This window comes from Populus nigra, chromosome 1 (assembly GCF_951802175.1).
Source record: "Populus nigra chromosome 1, ddPopNigr1.1, whole genome shotgun sequence".
NCBI lineage: Eukaryota > Viridiplantae > Streptophyta > Magnoliopsida > Malpighiales > Salicaceae > Populus > Populus nigra.
The window spans coordinates 12,776,841-12,801,919 of NC_084852.1; the positions used below are offsets into that span (position 1 = coordinate 12,776,841).

The following is a 25,079-nucleotide window of genomic DNA, read 5'->3' on the forward strand; positions in this document are numbered from 1 at the left end:
CATTATTTTAGGACAGATTTATAAATTTATTCAATCGAGTCCTTACTTGATTTTTTTTTGTATAATTATAATTTTTATAATTACATTCTAGTTCTTAATCTCTAAAATTTATTTACAATCAAGTTATATTTGGTTAATCATCTCAGTTTAATTTATAACTAATAGTTATTTATGTGTGTGACCTATTAGATTCCCTAATATGTTGATTCAAATATAAATCACAATCCTAAATAAATTATAATTAAATATATTAAAAATTTTAATTTATTACTACTTCAATAATTTGTTGATTTATATATGAATATTAAGTGTGCTGTCTAGTAACTTGTCATGAGAAAAGTCATGAGTGGTATAATCAAATCTTTTAGTGACTAGTTTATCAATGTAATTATTATCCCGTTATCAAGAATGTTTTGATTTGGACATTTAAGCATGGAAAGTGTATACTTTATCAAATCATATTTGTTCTCAACACTATAGTCATTGATTTTTTATATATATAATATTCAAACCCTTTTTAAATCTCTTTATACCATACACAGGAATTTCCTAACCAATATTATTCAAGAATAGGCAGACTATTTTTTCTAATTCATCCATGGCGATTAATCCTCTTTTGATCACCCTTCATAAAAGTTTATGGTATATCCAATATATAGCCATTTTATTACCCTTGATTAAGGAAACATGTAGCCAAGATCAAAACATGCATTCCTTATATAAGATAACTTGGTGTTATCAAGTCTAAAAATTACCTACACAACTATCATGTGAGTATTTTCATAGACATAGGTGATCTCTCTATATTGAAACCTCATGCAATTTAGTTTAAGTGTTTATCATTTGACAAACACCTACAAATTAGTTTTAAGTATCTTTAATATCTCACCTTATAAGAACAATTATTTTCTTATATAAAGAAAATAATATAATATGTATTAGTCTCAACAACTTAAATTAATATTTAGTCTTGATATAACATTAACCAAGAATATTTAAAAACAATGCATTGATACAATATAACAATTAAAGATTTAAATTTTAAATTGATATTAAACTAGATTTTTATAGATCTTGGATTAAACTACAATTGACCAAGTTTACTTTTTAAAATGTTGGTGTTTTTATAGCTCCCGAAAGCACTTTCATTTCATCATAAGATGTAATTGTGTAATAGACCAAAATATCAGCTAAAACATGTGTCAACAAATATGTTAAATGACCAATTTATCTAAAAATGCAAAAATAAAAGAGAGAGAGAGAGAGAGAGAGAGAGAGAGAGAGAGAGAGATAATTAAGACGAGTCTTTTTACTAGATCCTTTCATGGGTTTGTTACAATTCCTTTAATCTTAAAAAAAAAAAACCCTTGCCCCTCAAGGTAAAGGTAAGACTTTTTTAGTAATGATTCATCCACTTAAATTATGTCTTTTCTATTTTGACCTTCCTACCTAACCAAGAACTCATTTTTGGTCTTTCATCTATTAAGGCATTCTCGATGATTTACTACCTCTATTACGTTTGGTTATAGCTTCCTTTTCAAATCAAATAGAGGGAGCTATTGCTCCAACTATTTGTTCTTACCAATTTCTCTTTAATATTGAGACATGGAAAGTTAGATGGACTTTAGTCCTTTTAGGTAACTCCAGATGGTAAACAACATTCTCAACCCTTACTTTGATTTTAAAAGGCCTGAAGTATTTTAACACTAATTTATTTTTTCTTTTTATTGTAATCCCAAATGGAGACATGGTTGGACTTTGAGGTATATCCATTCCCTTTCTTACAAGTTAATCTCCCTGATTGTGATTTCTATCATTCTTGAGCTTTTTATAGATTTGTTTTCATGGTTTGTAGAATTTATTTATTTTTATCTTTTTCTAAGATGTTTATCTATTGCTTTTTTGTTTGTAAGCCCTAAAATATAATTGACAAGATTTGGTGGGGTATAACCATAAACAACCTTAAAAAGGTAAGTTTTTAGGGATGTGTTGTAACTGGTATTGTACCATCTTTCAACCATAGTGAACAATCTTAACCACTCCTTAGTATTGTCACCTGTAAAATAACAAAGGTATCATTTTAGGGTTTATTGATTATTTATGTTTATCTATCAATTTAAGGGCAGTAGGCAAATGATAGATGAGATTGAGCCTCTTGGACTCTAAATAACTCACTCTAGAATTTGCTAGTGAATATAGGGTCTCGGTTAGTGACTATTTTAGAAAGTCCATGTAGCCTTATAAAATTCTGTAAGAATATTTGCGTGACTTTAAAGGCTGTGTAGAGATGAACTAAGGGTATAAAATAAGTATTCTTGGATTTTATCACTATTAGTATAAAAAAGTAGTAATTAGATTTAGATAGGCCTTCAATAAATCTATAGAGATAGAGGTCCATGGTTTTTATGGTTTATATAGGGGTTGTAGTAGGCTAGAAGGTTTAATGTTTACTATTTTAGCTTTTTAACACTCTTCACATTATCTAAGATTGTTTCTTATATCAGAACTCATCCTCACCTAAAAATATTCATTCTCATACTTTGAATGGCTAACTATTGAATTATCATATATGTACTGCATGATAGTTGTTTTAAAGGGACATTCTTTGCTCACATAAGCTCTTCTTTTATACAATAATATGTCTCTCCTAAGTTGTTTTATATATGAACCCACTATTTTTTTTTTCTATTTGTTGGAAAATTTGTTGAACTACTTAATTCTTCCTTACCTAACTAACTAATATGGGTGGTGATAGCTCATCACTCCTCTTTATCTAATTCTTTAGTCTTTCTAGACAATGTATTAGCCATCAGATTCCCCTTTCTCGTTCTATATTCCATAACAATAAGATTGTAACCAATAAGCTTAGACAACCATTTTTATTGAATTTAGGTACCAACCTTTTGTTGAGTTTTCTAAAACACATAAATGAAATAAAAATAATATTTTAAAAAAAAGAGTCACAAGGATCTCGTTAAATAGTTTAAGGTCAATTAGGGTTTAAACAAAGAATACCTGAAAATCATATCTTCTTTTCGAGGTTTGATCAACCCTTTTAAGGCTGAGTTGTCGTAAATCACAAGCAGTCCAAGTTTCTAGCCTCTAACAATAATTCACATAAATCATCAGTGAGAAATCTTCTAAAACCTTTTTAAGAGAGAGAGATTGTTATGCCTTTAAATGCTAGTTCTTTGTTTTGTGTTTTTAAGTGTTTTTGTATTGTTTGTTCTATAACATAGCTTATAGCTTTTAGAAATTATAAGACATAGCATTCTATTTATAAGTGTTGTAACCCAATTTTGGATTCACCAAGATTTTCTTGAATGTTATTTTATTTCTAGTATTCTTTATAAAAATCCAAAAAATTAAGAAAAAGTTTAAAATTCAAAAAAAATATTTTGCTCGAGTCAACCGCATCTTTCCATAAGAACCGATTCCACCAGGTCAATACGGGTCAAACCATGTCGACCAGGGTAAAAAACGAGTTTTAGGCCGTTTCGGGTCAAAACCATCATTTTCGATCAAAACCGAGTCCACCGAGTCAATACGGGTCAAATCATGTCGACCAGGGTAAAAAATGAGTTTCAAGCCGTTTCGGGTCAAAACCGTCATTTTCGGTCAAAACCGAGTCCACCGAGTCAATACGAGTCAAACCATGTCAACCAGGGTAAAAAATAAGTGTCGGGCCGTTTTGGGTCAAAACCGTCATATTCGGTCAGAACCGAGTCCACCGAGTCAATACGGGTCCAACCATGTCGACCGAGGTAAAAAATGAGTTTCAGGTTATTTTGGGTCAAAACTATTATTTTCGGTCATTAAAATTGATTTTTAGCGGTTGAATCGGTTTTTTTTAATACTGAATTGAGTTCTTAATTTTACCTATATAAATATATATTATTATACATAATAAAAAAAAAATACCAAACGGGCAGTTGCGCCGAAAGTAAACGGTGATTAAAAAATATCAAAAGCAAACAGTGATTAAAAAATAAGATTGGTGGAGATTGTGACTGGCTATAAATAGCCAGTGCGAGTGCGAGGAAAAGAAAGAAAGAAAAGAAAAGAGTATCCAGATTACTATTTAAGTTTTTTTACTATTTTTTTACGAGAATAGGATATTGATTTAAAAAAAAAACAATATAGAAAATACTAAATATATCCTAACCGTTAGATCTAATAGTATTTAGATCTGAACCGTTGATTTAATAGGATACAATAGGGCTTACCACACCAGATTAAAACCCAAACACATCTCAGCCCTTGAAATAATCTAAGCTTTGATTCCGTTGCGCCACGTCACCGGGTGTACCTTGATTTCGGTGCACCGCGTCGCACCCGATCGCACCTCTGTTCATCCGGACCGTCCGATCAACTTGCAGATCGGGCCAATCACAGCCGCAAGATCTTTCAATTAGAGATCCAACGGATCACAGGCCTCAGTTGCACTGGTGTACAGTGCTTGCGTTCTCACCGTAGCATAACCCAGGGCATCTCTCTCCTCTCGCCGGCGACTCCCTCTCTCTCCTCCGATCTCCCATCTCCGGCCATCTAAAGCTTCCAAAACACCACGGAAAGGTCTCTATCCTCACATAAAGCAAAACCTCGGCCGGTTTCAGCGTTTTCTCTGCCCCATTTTGCCGGAAAAGGGCCGCGATCGTCAGCTGCCACCGAAGTTTCAAGTCGTCGATTCTCACTCATCAGCCATCAACGATCGTCACGACCACCACCATCAGAATCCTCGCCCTCATATCTACCAGAAGCAACCATTTTTTGGCTGGAAATCTTGCCAGAAAATTTCACCGCCTCCAACAGTAGCCGCGCGTGTGCCACACGCGCCGCCAGTGGCATTTTCGTAATTTTCGAAGAACTTCGAGGGTATTTCAGTATTTTACCTATACAGTGGCACTCAGGTAATTTTTTGGGTTTCTACTGGTATTTTTGATATTTTTTATATATAAATGCTTGTAAATTTTCTTGCATGTTATAAAAAAATACAAAAACCAAAGTCGACACGTTTTTTTTTTTAAAAAAAGAACCGATGTCAAAAATGTAAATATCAAATATGGATTATGTCCATTATTTCTTTTAGTAACCCAGACGTAACTCTCCTTTTTAGGGTTGAAACGTCATATTTTAGACAAGTCTCCTAATTTTTAGGGACTGATGTCATTTTTAACGCGTCTCCTATTTTTAGGGACCGACGTTAACCATTTTAAAAAAAAACAAATTACCAATAAACCCAAAATATAATGGATTATATCCATTATTTCTTTTGGTAACCCAGACGTAACTCTCCTTTTTAGGGATAAACGTTAATATTTTAGACGAGTCTCCTAATTTTTAGGGACTGATGTCATTTTTAACGTGTCTCCTATTTTTAGGGACCGACGTTAATCATAAAAAATTTACAAATAAGCCCAAAATATAATCGCATTTGAATCAAATAAAAAACACACAAGTAAGGGTAACTTTTCTTTTGAAAGGATGTTTTAAGGGTGGTGTCTACCTTCCCTTAATCATAACTAATCCCGTACCCGAATCTCTGGGACCAGTGTCTAATTTGGGATTTCTAGTTCCCTCAAATTACTAGATGGCGACTCCAATAAAATCTTTATTTCCCCCAATTGAGAAAAAACCCTTTTTGTTAAAATAAGCAAAAAAGCGGGAGCCGTCGCCCGACGTCGTGTATCGACAATAAGAAAACCTAATAACTTTATAAATGATAAAATATTAATTTACCCCTAAAAAATATCACATATATTATTTCATGATAATTTTACAAATTGATTAATTTTTCTAGGTCTAGAATTGTAATTTATTATAGTAATTGCATTCTAGTCCTCAATCTCTAAAACTTATTTACAATCAAGTTACATTTAATTAATAATTACAATTTAATTTCTAACTAGTATTTCTTATATTTCATTTTCTATGTGTGACATATTAGGTTTTGTAATATGTTGGCTTAAATATAAATCACAATTCTAAATAAAATATTAGTAAATAAATAAAACAATCTAATTTATTATCAATTCAACAAATTGATTGATTTATATTTGAAGATCGAGTGCACTAGTCTAGTAATATGTAATGATTCTTCAAATATTAGAAAATTCATAATTGTTTGACTTAACTTTTTAGTGACTAGTTTTTCAATTGTGATTATTATTCATCCATCAAGAATATTTTGATTTAAATATTAGAGCATAGAGCGTGTATGCTCTGTCAAATCATATTTATTATTAACACCATAATCATTAATTATTTGAATAAGATTTCAAACTCTTTTTAAATCTCATTTCATCTTGTACAAGGATCTCACAATCAATACAACTTCAAATTCTATGAAATATTTTCCTTAATTCACCTAGGATAAGGAATCCTCTTTTAATCACTCAAATACATTTATATAGTTCATGTTATACCCAATATTTGTTCGTGTATTATTCTTGAGTAGGACTACGTGTAATCAAGATCAAAGAATAACATATCTTATATAGGACAACTTAGTAATCTTAAGTCTAAGAATTATTTATATAATTGTCATATGAGCTTTCCATAAATACATGTGATCTCTATATATGGAATCCTTTTACGGTCAATTTAGTGTACATGTCATGTAATAAGTACCTACATATTAGTTCTAAATATCTCTCCTACCTTAATTTATAAGAATAGTTATTTCTTTTCACAAAAGAAAGGACATGATATGTATTAGTCTCAACGACTTTAATTAATATCCAGTCTTAATAAAGCACTAACTATAAACATTTAGGAACAATGCTTTGGTACAATAAGAATCTCATAATTATAACAAGTTTATATTTTTTTAAAAGCAATTTTGTTTTAATGACTTTATATTTACTATAGACTTATTAATCAAACATACATGAATATTAAATATAAGAATTATATTTATTATTAATAAATATATTTTGTATAACAAAGTTAGTGCCACGTGTAACCAACTGATTAGTTACATGACATATACACTAGCACATTTTGTTCTAAAAGATTCTGAAGACTATGTTGACCTATTTTGATATTAAATAGGTCATCAACTTCTAGACTACTATCAATAGGGCTAGGAATTCTTTCTTATAAGTGGACAAATTCAACTTTTTTCTTTTAAGTCCTTTACTTTGATATGAAATAGGTCTACCCCTTACATTAACATACACCAATTCCTACTCTTAAAGCATTAACAATAACGAGTTGTGTGAAATTTAGCAGAGCTTAAACTAGAGGATTAAAAACTATTCTCTTTAGATTTTCAAATGCCTTTTTTGTTATATCATCCAATTTGAAAACTTTTTTTTTTTTAAAGAAGCCTAGTTAATGTTTTGCTAAAGTTCCATACCATTTTATAGTTTACTGTCAAGCCTAGAAACTTGAGAGTGACTAGTCTTGGCCACCTTACCATAGTTTTTACTTTGTTTAGGTTAGTCTATACCCTATCTTTAGACATTATATACCCCAAATACTTAATTTTCATATAGAAAAACTTGTATTTAGACATATTAGCATACAACTTATTGGCACTTTTAATACCATTATTAAATAACTCAAGTGCTTCTCTTTAAATTTACTATACAATTATATGTTATCAAATAAAACCAAAACACGTTTTGTAAGGTAAGGGGCAGAATACCTTATTATTTAAACTTTAAAAAGTTAATGAAGCACTAGTATGCCTAAATGGCATCACTAAGAACTTATAGTGTCCCTCATAAGTTCTAAAAGTAGTCTTATAAATGTTTGCAGGCTTTATTCTAATTTAGTGAAAACTAGACTTAAATCCAACTCATAAAAGAAATAAGAAATATATAGCTCATATAAGAGTTCTTTAACCATTTAAATAAGAAGCTTGTCTTTGATAGTTTCTTTATTAAGAGCTCTATAATTTACACACATCCTCTATGATCCATCAACTTTGATTGGGTTTAACGGTACCTAGCTGAAGCAGCTAATTAATATTATTTTCTATTTTAGTTTTATAGTAATAGGGATATATGTAAGGCCTCATACTAATTGGAAAGGGAAAATCTTTAAGTATAATAGGATGACCATGGATCCACTTTAAAGGCAACCCTTTAAGCTCTTGGAAAAACTCTATGCATGGATTGACATCAATAAGGGTCTCAAGAAATTAACAAAAACTCTTGCAAAAATTCAAGTTGCGTTTAACAATGTTGAGGCAAGACAAATAGGTGACATGGTAGTGAAACTTTGGCTAATTGAATTTAAAGAAATGGCCTATGATACAAATCATGTGCTGGATGAGGTTACAACTGAAGCTTTCTTTGTTTAACCAAGAGAAAAAAAATTGGCAGCTTGATCTCTATATCTAAATAATTTCTCTTTAAACTTGGGTTAGCTCCTAAGATAAAGGACATCAATGAAAGGCTAGATGAAATAGATATATAATAATACCATTGTTGGATCATTTCTAAGGGCTTAAATCTTGTTTATTCCCTTTTCTTTCCATTGGGTATTTTCCATCACAATCAAATAACAATCTGCAATGCAAGAAAAGCTACGTGAATATCAATGGATTGCTTTCTTTTATTTTTATTTTACTACTATTTGTTGTTGATTATAACACCATCCATATCAGTTAACTCCACAAATATAATTCAACTATTTAAAGATGGGGATTTTCTTGTTTTAACTTGTGGAAGCTTTAAATTGGGTTTTTTTTTTATAGCTTTGACACCTCCAACAACCATTACTTGTGCATATGGTGATGATGTCCTAAAAAATCCAAGTAGCTTGGAGGCAAAGCTTATATCTTGGATAATTAGTTAGTCTCTTTTTTCTAGCAATCTAATCTATTCTTCTTAGCCAATATGGTTGAAGGTGTTGTTTGATACTTGTAAAAGGTCTCCTTTGGTGAATCTAGAGAATCTTCGATGAATAAGTCAATGATATTTTTAGAGAAAATGCAATAATATTATAAAAAGATACTTTAGAAATAAATATGCAGTAGAGGATGGAGATTCTAAACCCTTTTTAGTTCAAAGATTAATGATTTATTTATAGCTCACGAGTCTTTTTATGGAGAAGAGGGACTAAAGCATAATATTTTCATAATAGTTTTAATAAGGAAAAGTATCTCTGACATATGTGTTAATGTTGATGGAAATATGGTGAGCCCTTAGAGAACTTTTATACACTTAAGAGTATAGAAAGAGTAGGATCCAAAATATAGTTGTGTCCATGGGACTGGGGTTAGGTTGAACATAAGGGAGCATAGGGTTATGTGGTCCTATTAAATATGGGTTTATCAGTACCCCTCAAATCTTTATGATATTTATACGCCAAAACTTGTAAAAGTACCTAGTATAATAGTTTGTTGAATTTACTTTGTATGAAAAAAGGGTGGAATCCCCAAGTAATATACCAGAAGGCCTGTGTGTAGGGGTATGTCTCGTGTTTGAAAAAATAATTTCTAAGTATAAAGAGGTGAACCATAATGGAACCTATACTTAGAAGATTTTCTAGGAGAGTGGGGTAAAATCATAGAGGAATTCATACATAAAAAATTTTTCTAATAAGTGGAGAAACCCAAGAAGAGTGAGCTTATATTTAGAAAATTTTCTAAAAGACTGAGAAGAATCTATGAAGGGTGGATCTTGTAATTAGAAAATCTCCAAATGGGTAAGGGGAATCCAAGAAAGGTGAGTCTATATTTAGAAAATATTCTAAAAGCTTGAGGGAACAAATCTTTATCGACGCCCATGTTTGAAAAATTCCCAATGGGCAAAGAGGAACCCAATGAGGGTGAGCTTATACTTCAAAAATATTCTATGAGGTTTAGGGGAACAAATCCCTATCGACACTCATACTTGGAAAATTCCTAAGGGATGGAAGGGACAAACCTATATCGATGCCCATATATAGAGAATTTTTCTAATAGGTGGAGAAACTTAAGGGGGGTGAGTCTATATGTAGAAAATTTTCTAAGAGACTGAGAGGAGCTCATAAAGGGTGGAGACCATGTTTAGAAAATCACTAAGTAGGTAAGGGGAACCTAAGGAGGGTGAGCTTATACTTGAAAAATATTCTAAGAGACTTAGAGGAATGAATCCTTATTGATGCCTATACTTGGAAAATACTCAAGGGGCGAAGGGGATGGACCTACGTCGATGTCCATACTTAAAAAATTTTCTAAAAGGAGAAGAGGAACCTAAAGAGGGTATGTCTATACTTAGAAAACATTCTAAAAGGTTAAGGGAAGTGAATCCCTATTAACATCCATACTTAGAAGATTTTCAAGAGGTAAAGGGGATAGGCTAATGTCTTTGTCCATACTTAGAAAATTTTCTAAGAGATGGAGATAAACTCGAGAAAGGTGGTGCTAGTGTATTAAAGAGACCAAGTCAATCATTTTCTTAGATATTTTTTTCATTTTTAAAGAGTTGAAGGCTTGTGGCCTCCCTACCAATAGCATAAGGTGTGAGAGACCCCCACTAGAGAGAGACCAAACTTGAGAGTGGGAGATTCAAGATCATTCTAGAGGTAACATAACGTCTGGGAGCCTATCTGAAGAGTTGTGTTAGTTTTCTGCATTTTAGTTAGCCTTAATGGTGTATATTTGGTCATAGAACGAGTGTTTTGTTACTTTATTGAGGTTGGCCATCATAGAGGGTAGAGCTATCACACTAGATAGAAACCCTTACAAGGAGATTGTGCAATCATATTAGGAAGAACTCCTTCCAAGAAGAGTGTGGAGTCACACCAGAAAGAACCCCTTCTAAAGAGATTGTGCAATCACACTAGGAATAACCCCTTTCAAAAACTAGGGAGAACCCTTTCTAAAGAGATTATGCAATCATATTAGGGAGAGCCCTTTCTAAGAAGAATGTGCAATCGTATTAGGGAGAACCACTTTCAAAGAGATTGTGTAAGAGTCCAAAAGCTCTCATTGAAGATCTATAGATAGAAAGTATATGTTAGAGAGTTAGTTATTTTAATTTAAAAATAAACTTACTTCTTATCAAGGATAATATATCATAAGGTGATTTGTTGGACTCTAGGGAGCCTTTTGATCCATCTTTTAAAGAATGGTGCTATTTTACTAAAGAGACCCTTGGTCAATCCCTTCCAAAGGTAGGGCTGCTGCAGGTGCCAAGATTTGTTGAGGTGGTAAAACCTGATTTTGCACTTAAACGACCAATACAACCCGGGTGAGTTTTATTTGGTTGATAAGTTGTTAGAGGTCCGAATAAGTAGAAATGCTTGTGGTAATAAATAGATCCATCAAGCATTTTAGCTCAGATGTGTCATGCTTATATGTCATAGAATAACTTGGAAATGTCATTAGAAAGAAACTGGTGGCTTTTTTATCAGTTTCCCATAGATAACAATAATAAAGATGTTTCAAAAAATCTAAGTAACTTGAGGGCAAGGCTTATGTCTTGGATAGTCAGTTAATCTTTTGGTTTAGGCAATCTAATCCATTCTTCCTAGCCAAGATGGTTAAAGGTGGGTGCTTGATACCTACAACAAGTCCTCTTTAGTGAATTTAGAGACTCTTCGATGATTAAGTTAGTGACCTTTTGAGAGAAATTTAATAATATTATAGGGAGAAACTCTAGAAATAAATATACAGTAGAGAGTGGAGATTCCAAACCCTTTTTTACTTGAAGAATTCATGGTCTATTTATAGACCAATAGTCTCTTTATAAAGAGAAGGGGTCAGAACATAATATTGCACTGATAGTTTTAATAAGGAAAAATATCCTTGACATATGTATTAATATTGATGGAAATATGATGGTTATTTAGAGGTCTTTTGCACATTATCCCTTACACAACATTAATATCAATGGAAATGTGATGGGCCCTTTGAGGACTTTTATATACTTAAAGGTGCAGGGAGAGTAGGATCTAAAATGTAGTTATGCACATGGGACTGAGCTCTTCCCCTAAGCTGAAACCAAGAGAGTTGGATCCTTCTATTGGTTGAGCTTAATGAAGATTGGTCCTTTTCTTGGTTGAGTCCAAGGGAGATGGGTCATTCCCTTGACTGAGCCCAAAAAAATGGTTGGAGGGGTTTACACCTGTTAAATATAGGTTTATTATATGGTATAACTAAGTATCTACTATAACTATAGTTTGGGTTGCTGACATAAAAACCCCACTTAATGATTCATTATGAGCCCAGAGAATTCTTATCCTTGTTAATCAAAATAGGAGCACATTATGGTCTTCCAACTCATCGAGGTCTATAACAAATATTGTTACCCAATTCTGGATTCAATAAACCTTGTTATGATAAAGGAAGGTGATGGTAATCTGAAAAATTCCTTAATGTGTGTGTGTGCGTGTGTAAACTTAACTAGGGGTGGCCTATATACAATACATCATACTCACAATCTTTAGTTTATGAAATGCAATTTAATCCATCCAATACTAGAGTGGCTTCCAAGGTGGGAAGCCAATCTGATTATCAAAACCAATGTCTCAAATAAGATCTTTAATAGGGGTCTCTTAAAAAAGATCAATTTACCAAGCATAAACAACTAAAAGGTCTATTTGAGGCAAACCTTATAATCACATGGTCACACAACCTACAATTAAGATTGAGATCTAATCCTGAAAAGTCGAAAGAGGTCTGATAGAAGTGTGACACAATGAAAACCTACCTTAAGACACTAACACTATTGGAATAAAGTTAAATGATGCCACGAAGCCAATTAATCTTTGATAAGTTAGATATAGTTCATTCAAGAATCTCTCTTACACATTAAACTGAAAAGTTCAGAAGTATTATTCATCAAAATATCGCCAAAACTTAAGCTTACAAGAGTTTAAGTACTTCTAAAAAATTAATCCTAATGGATCTACCTTTATGAGCTGAATAAACTCACTTACAAAACTAACACACAACCTATACTAGTAAGCCCAAACCCTGATCCAAACAAGTCTTGGATCCTATCTAAAAACAAAGTATTAATTAAGCACAAACAAGCCTTGAGCTATAGTTGAAATTATAAAAATAAAACCCATAAGTTAATTCCTTATAATCTTGTGAGAAAAGAAGAAGAAAAGAAAATAATACAAGTCTGATAAGGCTTATTTACATAATACAATACTACCCAATGATCCTAGAAACCAATTTGTTATTAAATACAACTAGCCTTTCTTTCTTTGTGTAGCTAAGATGAATAAAGAATCCTTGTAAGAAAAGGATTTGAGAACATTAATGAATCCTTACCACATTTAGAAATTATATTGCAGCCCATTAAGAATCCTGATGGAACTATGAAATTCCCAAAACAAGCCACCATATTCTTGTAGGAAAAGGATCCTTACTAAATAGGAAGTCTACGAGTTAAAAGTAAATAACAAAATCATATAGCATTTTTTGACCTCTATCGCAAGGCCTTTACAATCTTTGATTCACCTGAAATTTTACCCCAATATAGAAAAATACCTCTGGAATCTTTTGGTAAAGTTCATCTCAATCCAACGGTTTGATTTGGAGTTATGCTCAATAATGAAAACTAGATGATGAGAAATTTTATGCCAAAATCTAAATCTAACTTTGCTTGGATCGTATCACTCCTATAAGAAACACATTATGTATATGCAATATAATATTACTTAGAAATAATGCGGGTTTTCTAGAAAGACCAATCTACCAAGTATAAACAACTAAAAGGTCTCCTACAAGAAACACATTATGTATATACAATATAATCTTACTTAGAAATAAGGTATGCTCCACAGACTAAACAGAGTAAACCAGCCACAAAAACTCAACTCTCAATAACAATGTGGATAAGTATCTAGCTGAGGATCTCACACTTAAAAAATCATTTTTGGGTTCAATGTCTATACTTAATAGATCATTTCTAGGTCCAACGCCCATACTTAAGAGATCATTTATAATGGTGGGCAGTGAATCATCTAACCTTAGAAGAGTTTAGAATGGTTTTGCCTTCTAGGAATCGAGAAGGGATATCATTTATAGGCCTCTGCTTATTGTTGATGTAGTGTATATCTTATCCTTGAAGAAAAGTGCGATCGCACTAGGAAAAATATGTAAATCCATTATAAGGTAAAATATGTTGTAGCACTAGAGAAACGTTCATTACTTCCAAAGTAATTGTGTTATCGCACTAGAGAATGCAAATTCATCCCATCTTTGAAAGATTGAAGAGGCTTACGTCTTGGGGAGACCGTATATATCCATGTTGCTGATGCAGTGTCTATCCCATTACTGGACTACAATATAGGGCTCGAAAATTTCGACAAAAAATTGACGATGCGACTATATATAATGGAATTAGACAGAGGGATTAAAAAGGTAATAACTTCTCTAATAAAGGGTTGTTGTAGATCAAAATCAATAATGTAGAAGGTATATAATCAAAAATTAAAAGTAAAGGGTGATGGTGATTTTCACCCATAAAAAGTTCAAACTTTTCATGTTGTGGTAGCGATTAATTTTTAAAGTGTTTTTCATTTGGAAATGTATTGAAATAATTTTTTTTATTTTTAAAAATTTATTTTTGATATCAGCATATCAAAACAATAAAAAATTTTAATTTTAAATTTTTTTTTACAAAAATACTATTAAAAAAAAGGGTTTCAAGGACAAAAACGGTATCTAATAAAACAAGGTGGTTAAAAAAAAAAAAAACGTATACATATAAAGTTGAAGCAGAAAAGGGGTCCACCCAATCTTTTTATGCAGCTCGAAAAACAAAATATCTCTCAGCATCTCTGCCTTTTGTCCGTCCTAACAAGAAGAAAATGTGAAATATTTATAAAACTTAAAAAACCCTAATAAAACCTCTTCTTGTCTCTCACTCGCTTTTTGTTCTCTCATAAACCAAAAATATTTGCAATTAGAAAGACAAGATATGGCAACACTTCAACTTCAACTAGCAAACCCCAACACATCGTCTCCTTCATTTTCAACATCATTTCAGAAACAACTATGCCGTTTCTCTCAGAGAAGGAGACTGTCATCATCGAAACATGGCAGTGTAAGCTGTTCCTTTGCCCCCATGGAGTCTGCCAAGATAAAAGTTGTTGGTGTTGGTGGCGGTGGCAACAATGCCGTTAATCGCATGATAGGCAGCGATTTGCAGGTTCTTCTACCTTTTTTTTTGTTCATCATTCTAAGTAAAACCCACTTCTTCTTCTAATTTGGTAACTGATCATGTGTGTAAGTTGCCTACTTTGCGATTTTTAACCGTCTTCTCTTCATTCATGTCTAATCACAATTCATTAACAATCATTTGCTCAAAATATATTGATTCGGTTTTGGGAAAAAAAAAACAGGGTATCGATTTCTACGCCATAAACACGGATGCTCAAGCACTTGTACAGTCCGCTGCACAGAACCCACTTCAAATTGGAGAGCTTTTGACCCGCGGACTAGGTCTCCCACTCTTCTTCTTGTTTTTTCTTTTTTTTTTGCTCGCTCCTCTCAAGACATTTCCAATTTTGTTATCTCACACAGTTAACCACCTAGTTTTTTATAACTGCTTTCGGAGCCTCGTTGCGTTTTCTTTGTATCTGTTGTGGGGTTTTTATGTGTGTCCCTTTGACTCCTCACTTGTCAGTGATGCAGGTACTGGGGGGAATCCGCTTTTGGGAGAACAAGCAGCAGAGGAATCAAAAGATGCTATAGCAAATGCGCTAAAGGGGTCAGACCTTGTCTTTATAACAGCTGGTATGGGTGGAGGTACGGGATCCGGTGCTGCCCCAGTTGTAGCTCAGATATCAAAGGAGGCAGGATATTTGACTGTTGGTGTGGTTACGTATCCTTTCAGCTTCGAGGGGCGAAAAAGATCCTTGCAGGCAGGTGGTGTTGTTGGTTTCATCGCATGAAAGATTTTTACTTGTGAAGTATTGTTCCGAGGAGGAAAAAAAAGAGATCATAATTAGAGAAAAGTTTGCTCCTTTTTTTGTTACTAATAGCTGTTTCCATTCCTTTAGCCTGCTGTAGAAACTGGTGTTTCTTAGATGTGCTTATTAAAATAGAATGAACTTTCTTTCCTCCAAAGGTCAATTATTGAGAGTATAGACAATTTTCATGCTTGCAGGCATTAGAGGCTATTGAAAAATTGCAAAAAAATGTGGATACTCTAATAGTGATCCCCAATGACCGCCTGCTTGATATTGCTGATGAGCAGACACCCCTCCAGGATGCTTTCCTCCTGGCTGATGATGTTTTACGGCAAGGAGTGCAAGGAATTTCAGATATTATTACTGTGAGTGGATCTATGAAACACTGAAGTATATTACCATGTTTTAGTCTTTAGACCAGCTGAATTTACAAGTTTTAAGTTGCCTGTTACAGTTTCAATGAAGCAACAGTATCTTGATTCATTTATGGCCCCATAACATGCTTGGCAATTTACCATTACAAGCAGAATGTTCTTTCTTCTTTTTTTCCCCAATCTTCCTTAGAATATGACTGCATTCATGTCTTTCTTCCCATCCTTGTACATTTATATTTGGGTAAAATGTGCTAGGGCCCCTTGAACTAAGTGCATATAGTTTCTATTTTTATTTATTCAGCGTAGATAATCCCTGAAGATAATTGAGACTAAAAATTAGTCCCTTTACTAAGTTAGGTTAGGTTTCCATCCAAATTGGGGTTAGTATTTGTCAAGCGACGAGCACTTGACACACAAATCATGAGAGAATCACTTGTGCTAAGGGTCATTTAGTGGCATGTGCTGGTCATGTGGCAAATACCAACCCAATTTGGACTGAAACCTAGCCCACTTCAAACTTAGTAGAGGGACTAAATTTTTCTTTTAGTTTTCCTCATGGAGAGCTGCATTGAATAAATTTGAGATGAAGTATTTGTACTTTGACCAATAGTTTGGGGGTCTGAGACATATTACTCTTTATTTTAACTGTATTCACTTGAATCCCTTGTTGAATTTCTACTTAAATTTCCCTCGGATGCTTAGCCTTTCATGGGCTATTTAGGGGTAGCCTGTTTACCAAGAAATTGCTTCTTTTGTGTATGAGGGTTGCATCACCTTGCAGTATTATTCATAAAATTTGTTTTCTTGCATATAAAATTAATTAAATAAATAGATTGTGGTTATTATTGCACATTGTTTATATGGTCTTTTGAATGATGACTACGTTTATTATTGGACACTTCACTTTCTCTTTCATAATTTTTTTTCACCAGTGATTTTCTACTTCTGTACTTTCCTGCGAAGTGTGAAGTCTGTTCCCCTTGTTTTGCAGATACCTGGACTAGTTAATGTGGATTTTGCAGATGTAAAGGCAGTGATGAAAAATTCAGGTACTGCAATGCTTGGAATTGGAGTTTCCTCCAGCAAAAATCGTGCTGAAGAAGCAGCTGAACAAGCAACTCTGGCGCCCCTGATTGGTTCATCAATCCAGTCAGCTACTGGAGTGGTATACAATATTACTGGAGGAAAGGACATAACATTACAGGAAGTGAATAGAGTGTCACAGGTACTTTATTATCTTTTCAATTTCTAAATTTTCTAATTGAAAAGGGAACCCCCCTGCATCAAGTCGTACCAATGTCTTTTGATTTAGAAGAAAGTTCTCACGCAGGCAAAGAGATGATGTAGAGTGGTGTCATTGGTCACAGCATGATTGACATATCCTGATGTAGGACAGGATAGTAGTAGTAGATATTAGGGTTTCAAAGGATCTCACTTGCTTTTTAACTGCCACAGTCAACCATGAATTTATGGAATGTATAGCCAATGATTTTTTACCTCAATGTTGATATTGACACCCAGTTTAGGGCAGGGATCAAATGTTTGAGTTTCAATTATCAGGATAATAAATATCAACAGGCAATAAGATGGTAAGTTTCATGAAACCAATCATGAAAGCTCCCAGCTATTCAGTTTTACTTTAACATGTATGGTGATGGCAATGATAAAGTTTCTTTCATTTTCATAATTCTTGGATTTGTTATGTCTGAGTTCTTTCTTCTACATTCTGGTATTAATATCTGTATATATACAATGAGTTTCCAGGTTGTGACCAGTTTGGCTGATCCATCTGCAAACATAATATTTGGGGCTGTTGTTGATGATCGTTACAATGGGGAGATTCATGTGACTATTATTGCTACTGGCTTCTCACAGTCATTTCAGAAGTCACTTCTAACAGACCCGAAGGCTGCAAAACTGGTAGACAGAATGTCAGGGAGTCAAGAAGCCAAGGGAATTCCAGTTCCTCTCAAGTCCTCGACCTCATCTTCCACTGTTCCAACCAGACCATCTCCCAGAAAGCTCTTCTTTTGATTCTTTGTTTTTAGTTTGGGGAGAGGCGAGATTTAGCTGTGTATTGATTGCTAAGCTCAATCGAGTAATTTATCTCCGAGTATGTTTGCCTTCTCCGAGTATATCGGGGTCCTCGTGGAATATGCCAGTGGAAACCTTGCAATTTCTTCATGATATTTCCGACTAGTGTCTGCACATTCTTGTTGAAACTAGCATGCGTTGCCGAATTTAATGTTGGATGATGCGCCAAGTCACCATTTCCTGCCGTTGCCTAATGATTACCCAATTAAAAAAAAAAATCTGTAAATCAATTGGACATGAAGAATATTTTTCGTCTCATTCTGAATCCTGAAATGATATTCTCGGGACTGGAACTATCAAAATCTGGCCGTCGATTGACTTTCTCAAAGATGTGGAATACAATTGGCCCGTAAGATGTTTGCTTTTTCAAGCAGCATGGATTATTAGTTCAATCCTACATGTAGGGTTGAACTAACAGCTCATGTCCAAGGTGCCCGATTTCTATCTGGGCATTCCTCTCGACTCTTGAACGTTGTGAAAAACCATGTGGAGTTGAATTAAAATTTGGCGACATCGTCAGCCCAAGCAATGAAATGCCTCTTCTCTAAAGACATTAAATGGCATGGAAGAATGAACTTGTAAAACTGTTGGGATGACAACACCGTAGTTGAAAGCACATAGTCACATGTCAGCTCCTCCACTTTACGAGGAATTCTGGCAAAATTGTACACTCTTTACATGCAGAAGTGTCCTTGACAATACACCATTCGTCAATGATCGATAACTATTAGCCTGTTGTAGAACAAATAACATGGAATTTAACAGAATTTACACGCATATCGAGTGACATTGTTAATGATCTACTGCTAATCACAAGAAAAAAGACAACTCAGGTTTGGGAGTGAAGGAGAACATGCTTTCACTGAAAAGTTCAAATAGTGATGCTAATAAATGGCCTGCATCCATGTCCTCCTTCCAAGCCTGTGCGAGAACAGTTGACGTTTTTAATCCCCTTCCACTAATCTCTCTTCGTGGCGTGTTTTCATTGGATAACTGCCGAGATATTGCTGATACTGACACACTGGAAGCTCCAACAGCTGTAGGAAATCCACTTGCTGCCCCTTGCATCTCAACTGGCATGGAGTTCATTGGCATTGCACCAATTGCACTATCTGTTGCTATTTTCTTAAGCAGTGGTTGCTGCATTAAGTTATCTGTGCTAGCTTTGCGTTTATCTTGATTGGCAAGCAATGACCGACATGAAATACAAGCAGGGTAGAGGGTTAAGTGCACATACTAAATATTTTAATCTGGGTAAATTGTAAGAATACAAAGAAGTAATAAGGTAAAAGTTCCAAGTACATTGGCATGCATCCTGAATCAAGGGTTGAGCACACCCGTATAAAGTTTCAATTGAACATGGATTGTGATAAGTTGTATGTCAAACTATGACAAACATCTGAATCATCTCATAGTCATGGTTCAAGCAAATCCCAACTCGCCCAGAGACACAAGCTCCTAAAAACAACTCACTCAGAGATGCAAGCTCCTAAAAAATTGTTGTTTAAGGATTATATCTTATGTGGTAGTGAAAAAAATGTACATTTTCATCATAAATCTGCAAGGTCGGTTCGCTCACCAGAAATTATCCCCCACCTAATATTTGAATAACCTTTTCATTACCACCCCCTTCATCATAATAACATCTGCAGCTCAATATGTGCAAAATATATCAGAAAGCAGTTGCTATTAACCTTTTCAGGGGCTATCCTTGTTCTGCCTTAGAGTTGCTCCCAAACAAATTCCAAGACTAGGTCTTAAGACATTTAGTTTTTGCCAGATCCAGCACTTGCATAATGAATGCAAACACACGCACACGTGAAAAGAAGAGGTACCCACATAGAGACCCATTTCCACACAAGCATTTACAGGTATTTTCAAATAGTAAACATAACCAGTCACAGGATTAATGGATGCATGTATAAAAGTGTCCCGATGAGACAAGTTGAAGCAAGTCATACTTGGCATTGCAGTCATAACTCTTCCATTGCTCTTCCAGATAGCACGACTTGGTGGAATAAACAAACCAGGTAACATTTTGAGCCGATCATACATACAGAGACCAGCTGCACGCTGAATGGTTTATAGCAATGTTAGTACATCACAAAGCTACATTGATGGTAAATTCAGTTACGCATAAACAGAAATTAAAATCAAACTGAAAAATAGCCTCACCGTCAAAGCTCCATAAACCTGCCAAGCTTCATGTCTCTTTATCTCATTTTTTTGCTTCTCAAGCAGCATTTCTTGTTCAAGGAGGAGTAAATACGGCTCTAGATTTGGTAGTATAAGAAGACGAACCTACCAGAATCAAGAACCAGCTCAAATTGGTCAAACCAGTACAAAGAGGAATCCTAGGAAAGAAGAGTGTGAAAATTGACAACGCAACAACCAACACTAAACCAAACAGTGTAATACATTTGAGTGGGGAAAATGAACCAGAAGTTGGGGGAAAAAAATTAAAAAGTCAGAAGACCATAACAGAGTGATAAATAAAAATGCAACAGTTAGGACTTAGATTATTTGATTTCATACATCTTCCTAAAAAACTGCAATTCCAGATAGTAGAAAAGGACCTATCTTTCTTGAAAATGAGTTTAAAATAGTTAGCATAACAACATCAGTACCATTTTTTTTATTTTTTTATTTTTATTTTGAAGAAAGAAATACTTGCTAGTTTTGCTCGTAAAAGCATTGATACTAGTTCATACCACACTGGATCCTAGAGCTGCTAATCCTTGTATTGAACCATAATGTTGTGGCAATGATTTTGTCGGGTCCAAGAACGCATGGACTAGAGTCCTCATGATGCGAGGCTGCAGATTGTGATAAGCATGCCCAAATCTACAAAGACCAACTGATAGAGATATAAGTAAATTCTATGACAAGAAGACAAATAACAGAGAAAATCTACAAAAAATAGAACAATTGATAAGATATATAAATAGCTTATATGGACAAGGAGGCAAAACAGAATATGCATGTATAATAAAATCCTCTCAGTCACTGTAACATCCATTAAAATCATGGCTATGTAGTTATTCATCTTTAGTTGTGCACAAAGAAGTGAAGAAGCATAGAAATTACATTCATGTTACATGTGAATGGAAGGGGGGGGGGGGAATTGAATCGAACTCCCTGTGGACTGAAATTCACAAAGTGAATTACTATCAATCGTTATCTAATCCGCATTGAATTATTCACATCAATGGATTGGTTCCAGAATTCTTCTTCAATCTCCAGCTATAAGATTGCATTTGGCAGATCTAACTTAAGGGTGAGTTTGATGGTGAGGTAATAATTAAGGTCGTAGTTGCAAAATGGGGATATGGAATTGAGGGGTTAGCGATTGTCATAAATGGATGACAATTGCTACCCTCTCTCCCGCCCTCTCCCCCCCCCCCCCCCCCTTCAAAAAAAAAAAACCTTTAAATGATTCTCTCTTTTACTTGCACCTTGTATTGTGGCCCACTTGTACATGTTATTCACTACAACTGCAGCATCTATATATTCAGTTAGTACTTGGGATTCTTTAGAGGAATGTGACAAGTATTCCTTTCGAGATGCTCTGCATCTAGTAACCTCAACATGTTTCTTTGTAGGTAGGTTACTTTCATATGCTTACTACTTATGCTCAGATAGTAGTGCAAATTACTTATTTTATCTAATCCAAATAATTCATTCTGTTTTATCTACTAATATGGTGACCAAAACTATTATGAATCAGAATATATTTTATATGCATGTATACCAACACTAATAATTGCTACTTTTATCTTTTTTAAAAACAACAATTTTGGATCCTTTTCTTTTCACTTTTTTCTTTTGGAAAATGAACTCAGACGTTTGGAATCCTAAGTGGCTTTACCAATAACCTCTATTTCCATCAGTTTTTAAATTTCTATAGATAGATTCTACTCATTGAGTCTGCTAGCACACACGATCTTTTAACCTCTGATCAAAGTCAGGTTGCACTCTTAACAGCTAGTGCTCCTATAATAGTTTAACCTCTGATCAAAGTCAGGTTGCACTCTTAACAACTAGTACTCCTATAATAGTAATGCTTATAACAATTTAGCTCTACTTTTTAACCTTGTACCTAATGCAAATTAAAAAAGAATAATTCTAATGAAATTGACAATAAGTCCTCACCTTTTGCATATCGAAGCAACCAGGTTTGCTGTGAAGTTTCTGAGTTCCCAATGGTTGTCAGAAAATCTGTTACCTAATCTTTTTGCAACTAGGCAGGTAATAATAGACGGCATTAATTGGTGTAGCTGAAGAGAAAAAAAAAAGTAACATTAGATGGAAAAGCCCATGAACTTAAATATACTAGTTTTAGGTACTTCCAAATCACCAGAAGTATTAAACTGCAGTGCCAATTAAAAGCAATAAAGACTAGGAAAATCAAAGCAATAACCAGATATGAAACACCCTTCTGAGACTCAGTTACATAATTGTATAGCCAAATTTGATAAACTGGAAATGAACTTACATAAGGTTCAATATGAATGTATGGGTTTTGAAGAAGGCTTCGGGCAATGCGCATCACAGCAAAGAGAAGAGAAAAATTATTCAGATTCCGTGAAACCTGAGATCATTGTAGAAAAACATTAACTTTCAATAACAAACTAACCATCCCTGCTTAAAGAAAGTGTGAAGAAATGGATAATATTAGGATTCTCAATACTACCTCGTCAGCAATGAATTGTATGAAATAAGGAACTAAAGGGTGCAGTCCTGAGTCTGTGGCCAAACTCACTAATGCTTGTTTGAAGATTGCAGATTCAGACCTCCTCACAGTAAGCACTGTGACCTTTTCAAAGTAAAGCTGCACATTCACGAATGAAAAACTTTTCGTATTCAAGCATGACATGAACTTGGGATGTAAAACGAAGTATATAAGGGTTTGTTACATATCAAAACCCTCAAAGACCAAAAACATCACAAATATGGGGAGACAACCAAAATATTCAATTTTTATTTATCTGTCTATACTTGCTAAAAGGCTATTACAACCTTTTATTAAAAAAAAAGACTAGTAAGCCCTAATAATACTAAATAGAAAAAAATAAACTAGGAAAAATATTCCATTTAAACAGAAAAAAACTAGAAAAGTTTCGTGATAAAGGATAGAAAAAATAAAATTAATATATTTTCCTAAAAAGCTCTTGCATCATAAATGCCACTAAAAAACTTAGAATGACTAAGCAAAAGGGAGGGGAAAAAATGGAATTGGAACACATCAAAATAAGCAATTTGGTATTCACCTGAAGCTCCCTTGACAATATGTCCTTGACAGGTAGTTTGACATCGATCGAAAGACCATCATCCTTGTAGTCAGATTTTTTGCCATCAGAGATTACTCCAAGTGCTGCAAAGGTGAAATAGTGCGTCATGAAATCAACAAATGAAAGAACAGCAAATGTTATTAGGAAGAGAAATGTACCTTCAATCGGAACATTCTCGGGAATTGCAGGCTGAACACCTTCAATAGCTAACCAATGTGAGGCAAGAGAAGTATCAAGCGGGGGCTTTGGCGGAGGGGCTTCAATAACCTGCATTTCATCATATTCTTCTTTTATACAAACTAATCAACTAACTAGGAGAACATTACACATTAACAATTTCGCTATTACGTGTTTAAAATTGACGTCTTTGTCATCGATATAATATAGATCCTTATGTCCAGCAGCAGCAGCTCTTTTGAACCGCAATGGAACTTTATCTCCTCCAGAACCAAAACCATAAATTGGCTGCAAAAAAAAGAAGAAATATTAAAAAAAAAAACAAAAACCCATTCATTGAATTAATAAGAAAGAGAGAGAGGAAGAGAAGAAACCTCGACATTTCTTAAGATGAGAGCAGTGTCAACATCATGAGCAGTCAAGGCAGTTCTCCTTGAGTGACGCATGCATTTAATTGCCTCCTGGATGATCTCCCGGAGACGGTACTCCACGTCGGGAGCCAGAGTGAGGGAAACATCAGGGGACAAATTCGTGATTCCGATGCTCTGTGCTATCACCTCTATTGCTTCCTTTGCTACTATGCTGCTGCTCATGTTTCCTCTATTTCCCTTTTAGTTTAATTCAGCTTCATATCATCTGCTATCCATCTATCTATCTATCTCTCTGCTTGCAAGTGAGAATTCAATCTGGTTTGTGTCTACGCCAGTTAGGGTTAACAGTAAATCGTTATTAATGGCGGAACTGAACACAAGCCATGGCATGGTTAAACATCAACAACGAAGACTGGCTTTATTGGGCTTCAGGGAAGCCCATTTTATTAGTTTACTTTTTTAGATCTTATTATGGTAATTTATGTTTCATACACAGACAGAAAATTTATCCGAATATCCAACGCCTTCCACTCTCTCTCTCTCTCTCTCTCTCTCTCTCTCCCTCTCTCTCCCTCTATATATATATATATATATATATATATATATATATATATATATATATATATATATATATATATAATTAAAAAAAAAAGCTAAAACAAAATTATGATTTACTATGGCACTTTTAACTTTTCGTACTTATTGTGAAAAAACTTATTGTTGATCCCTTAAATCTTGCTTTTATTTCATTTTGATCCTTAGACTTAAATGGTTTTTAATTTGGTCCTCAAAAGTTCCATTTTTTCCTCTCAAGACCTTTTCATTCTCTTTAAATTGCATGTAATATCCTCTCCTGTGTTTTGTAGATTATCTCAGAGTTGAATGTGGTGTCGATTTTATGT

The 25,079-nt window shown here is 34.0% G+C and overlaps 2 protein-coding genes across 2 annotated transcripts; one reads left to right on the forward strand and one right to left on the reverse strand.

Moving 5' to 3' along the window:
* Positions 1-14,755: 14,755 nt before the first annotated feature.
* LOC133703813 (cell division protein FtsZ homolog 1, chloroplastic) lies at positions 14,756-18,466 on the forward strand. Its single transcript, XM_062128502.1, has 6 exons — positions 14,756-15,107; positions 15,301-15,400; positions 15,593-15,829; positions 16,075-16,235; positions 17,236-17,469; positions 18,009-18,466. The coding sequence occupies exons 1-6, from the start codon at positions 14,877-14,879 to the stop codon at positions 18,276-18,278; spliced, it is 1,233 nt and encodes a 410-aa protein (XP_061984486.1). The 5' UTR covers positions 14,756-14,876; the 3' UTR covers positions 18,279-18,466.
* Positions 18,467-18,914: 448 nt separating this feature from the next.
* LOC133703804 (transcription initiation factor TFIID subunit 6-like) lies at positions 18,915-24,617 on the reverse strand. The gene is made up of 11 exons (XM_062128491.1): positions 24,181-24,617; positions 23,978-24,094; positions 23,788-23,896; positions 23,609-23,712; positions 23,032-23,169; positions 22,834-22,929; positions 22,491-22,615; positions 21,050-21,182; positions 20,514-20,639; positions 20,300-20,411; positions 18,915-19,513 (listed from the first exon to the last, which is right to left on the reverse strand). Exons 1-11 carry the CDS (start codon positions 24,397-24,399, stop codon positions 19,149-19,151), a joined length of 1,644 nt encoding a protein of 547 aa, XP_061984475.1. The 5' UTR covers positions 24,400-24,617; the 3' UTR covers positions 18,915-19,148.
* Between the last annotated feature and the right edge of the window lie 462 nt (positions 24,618-25,079).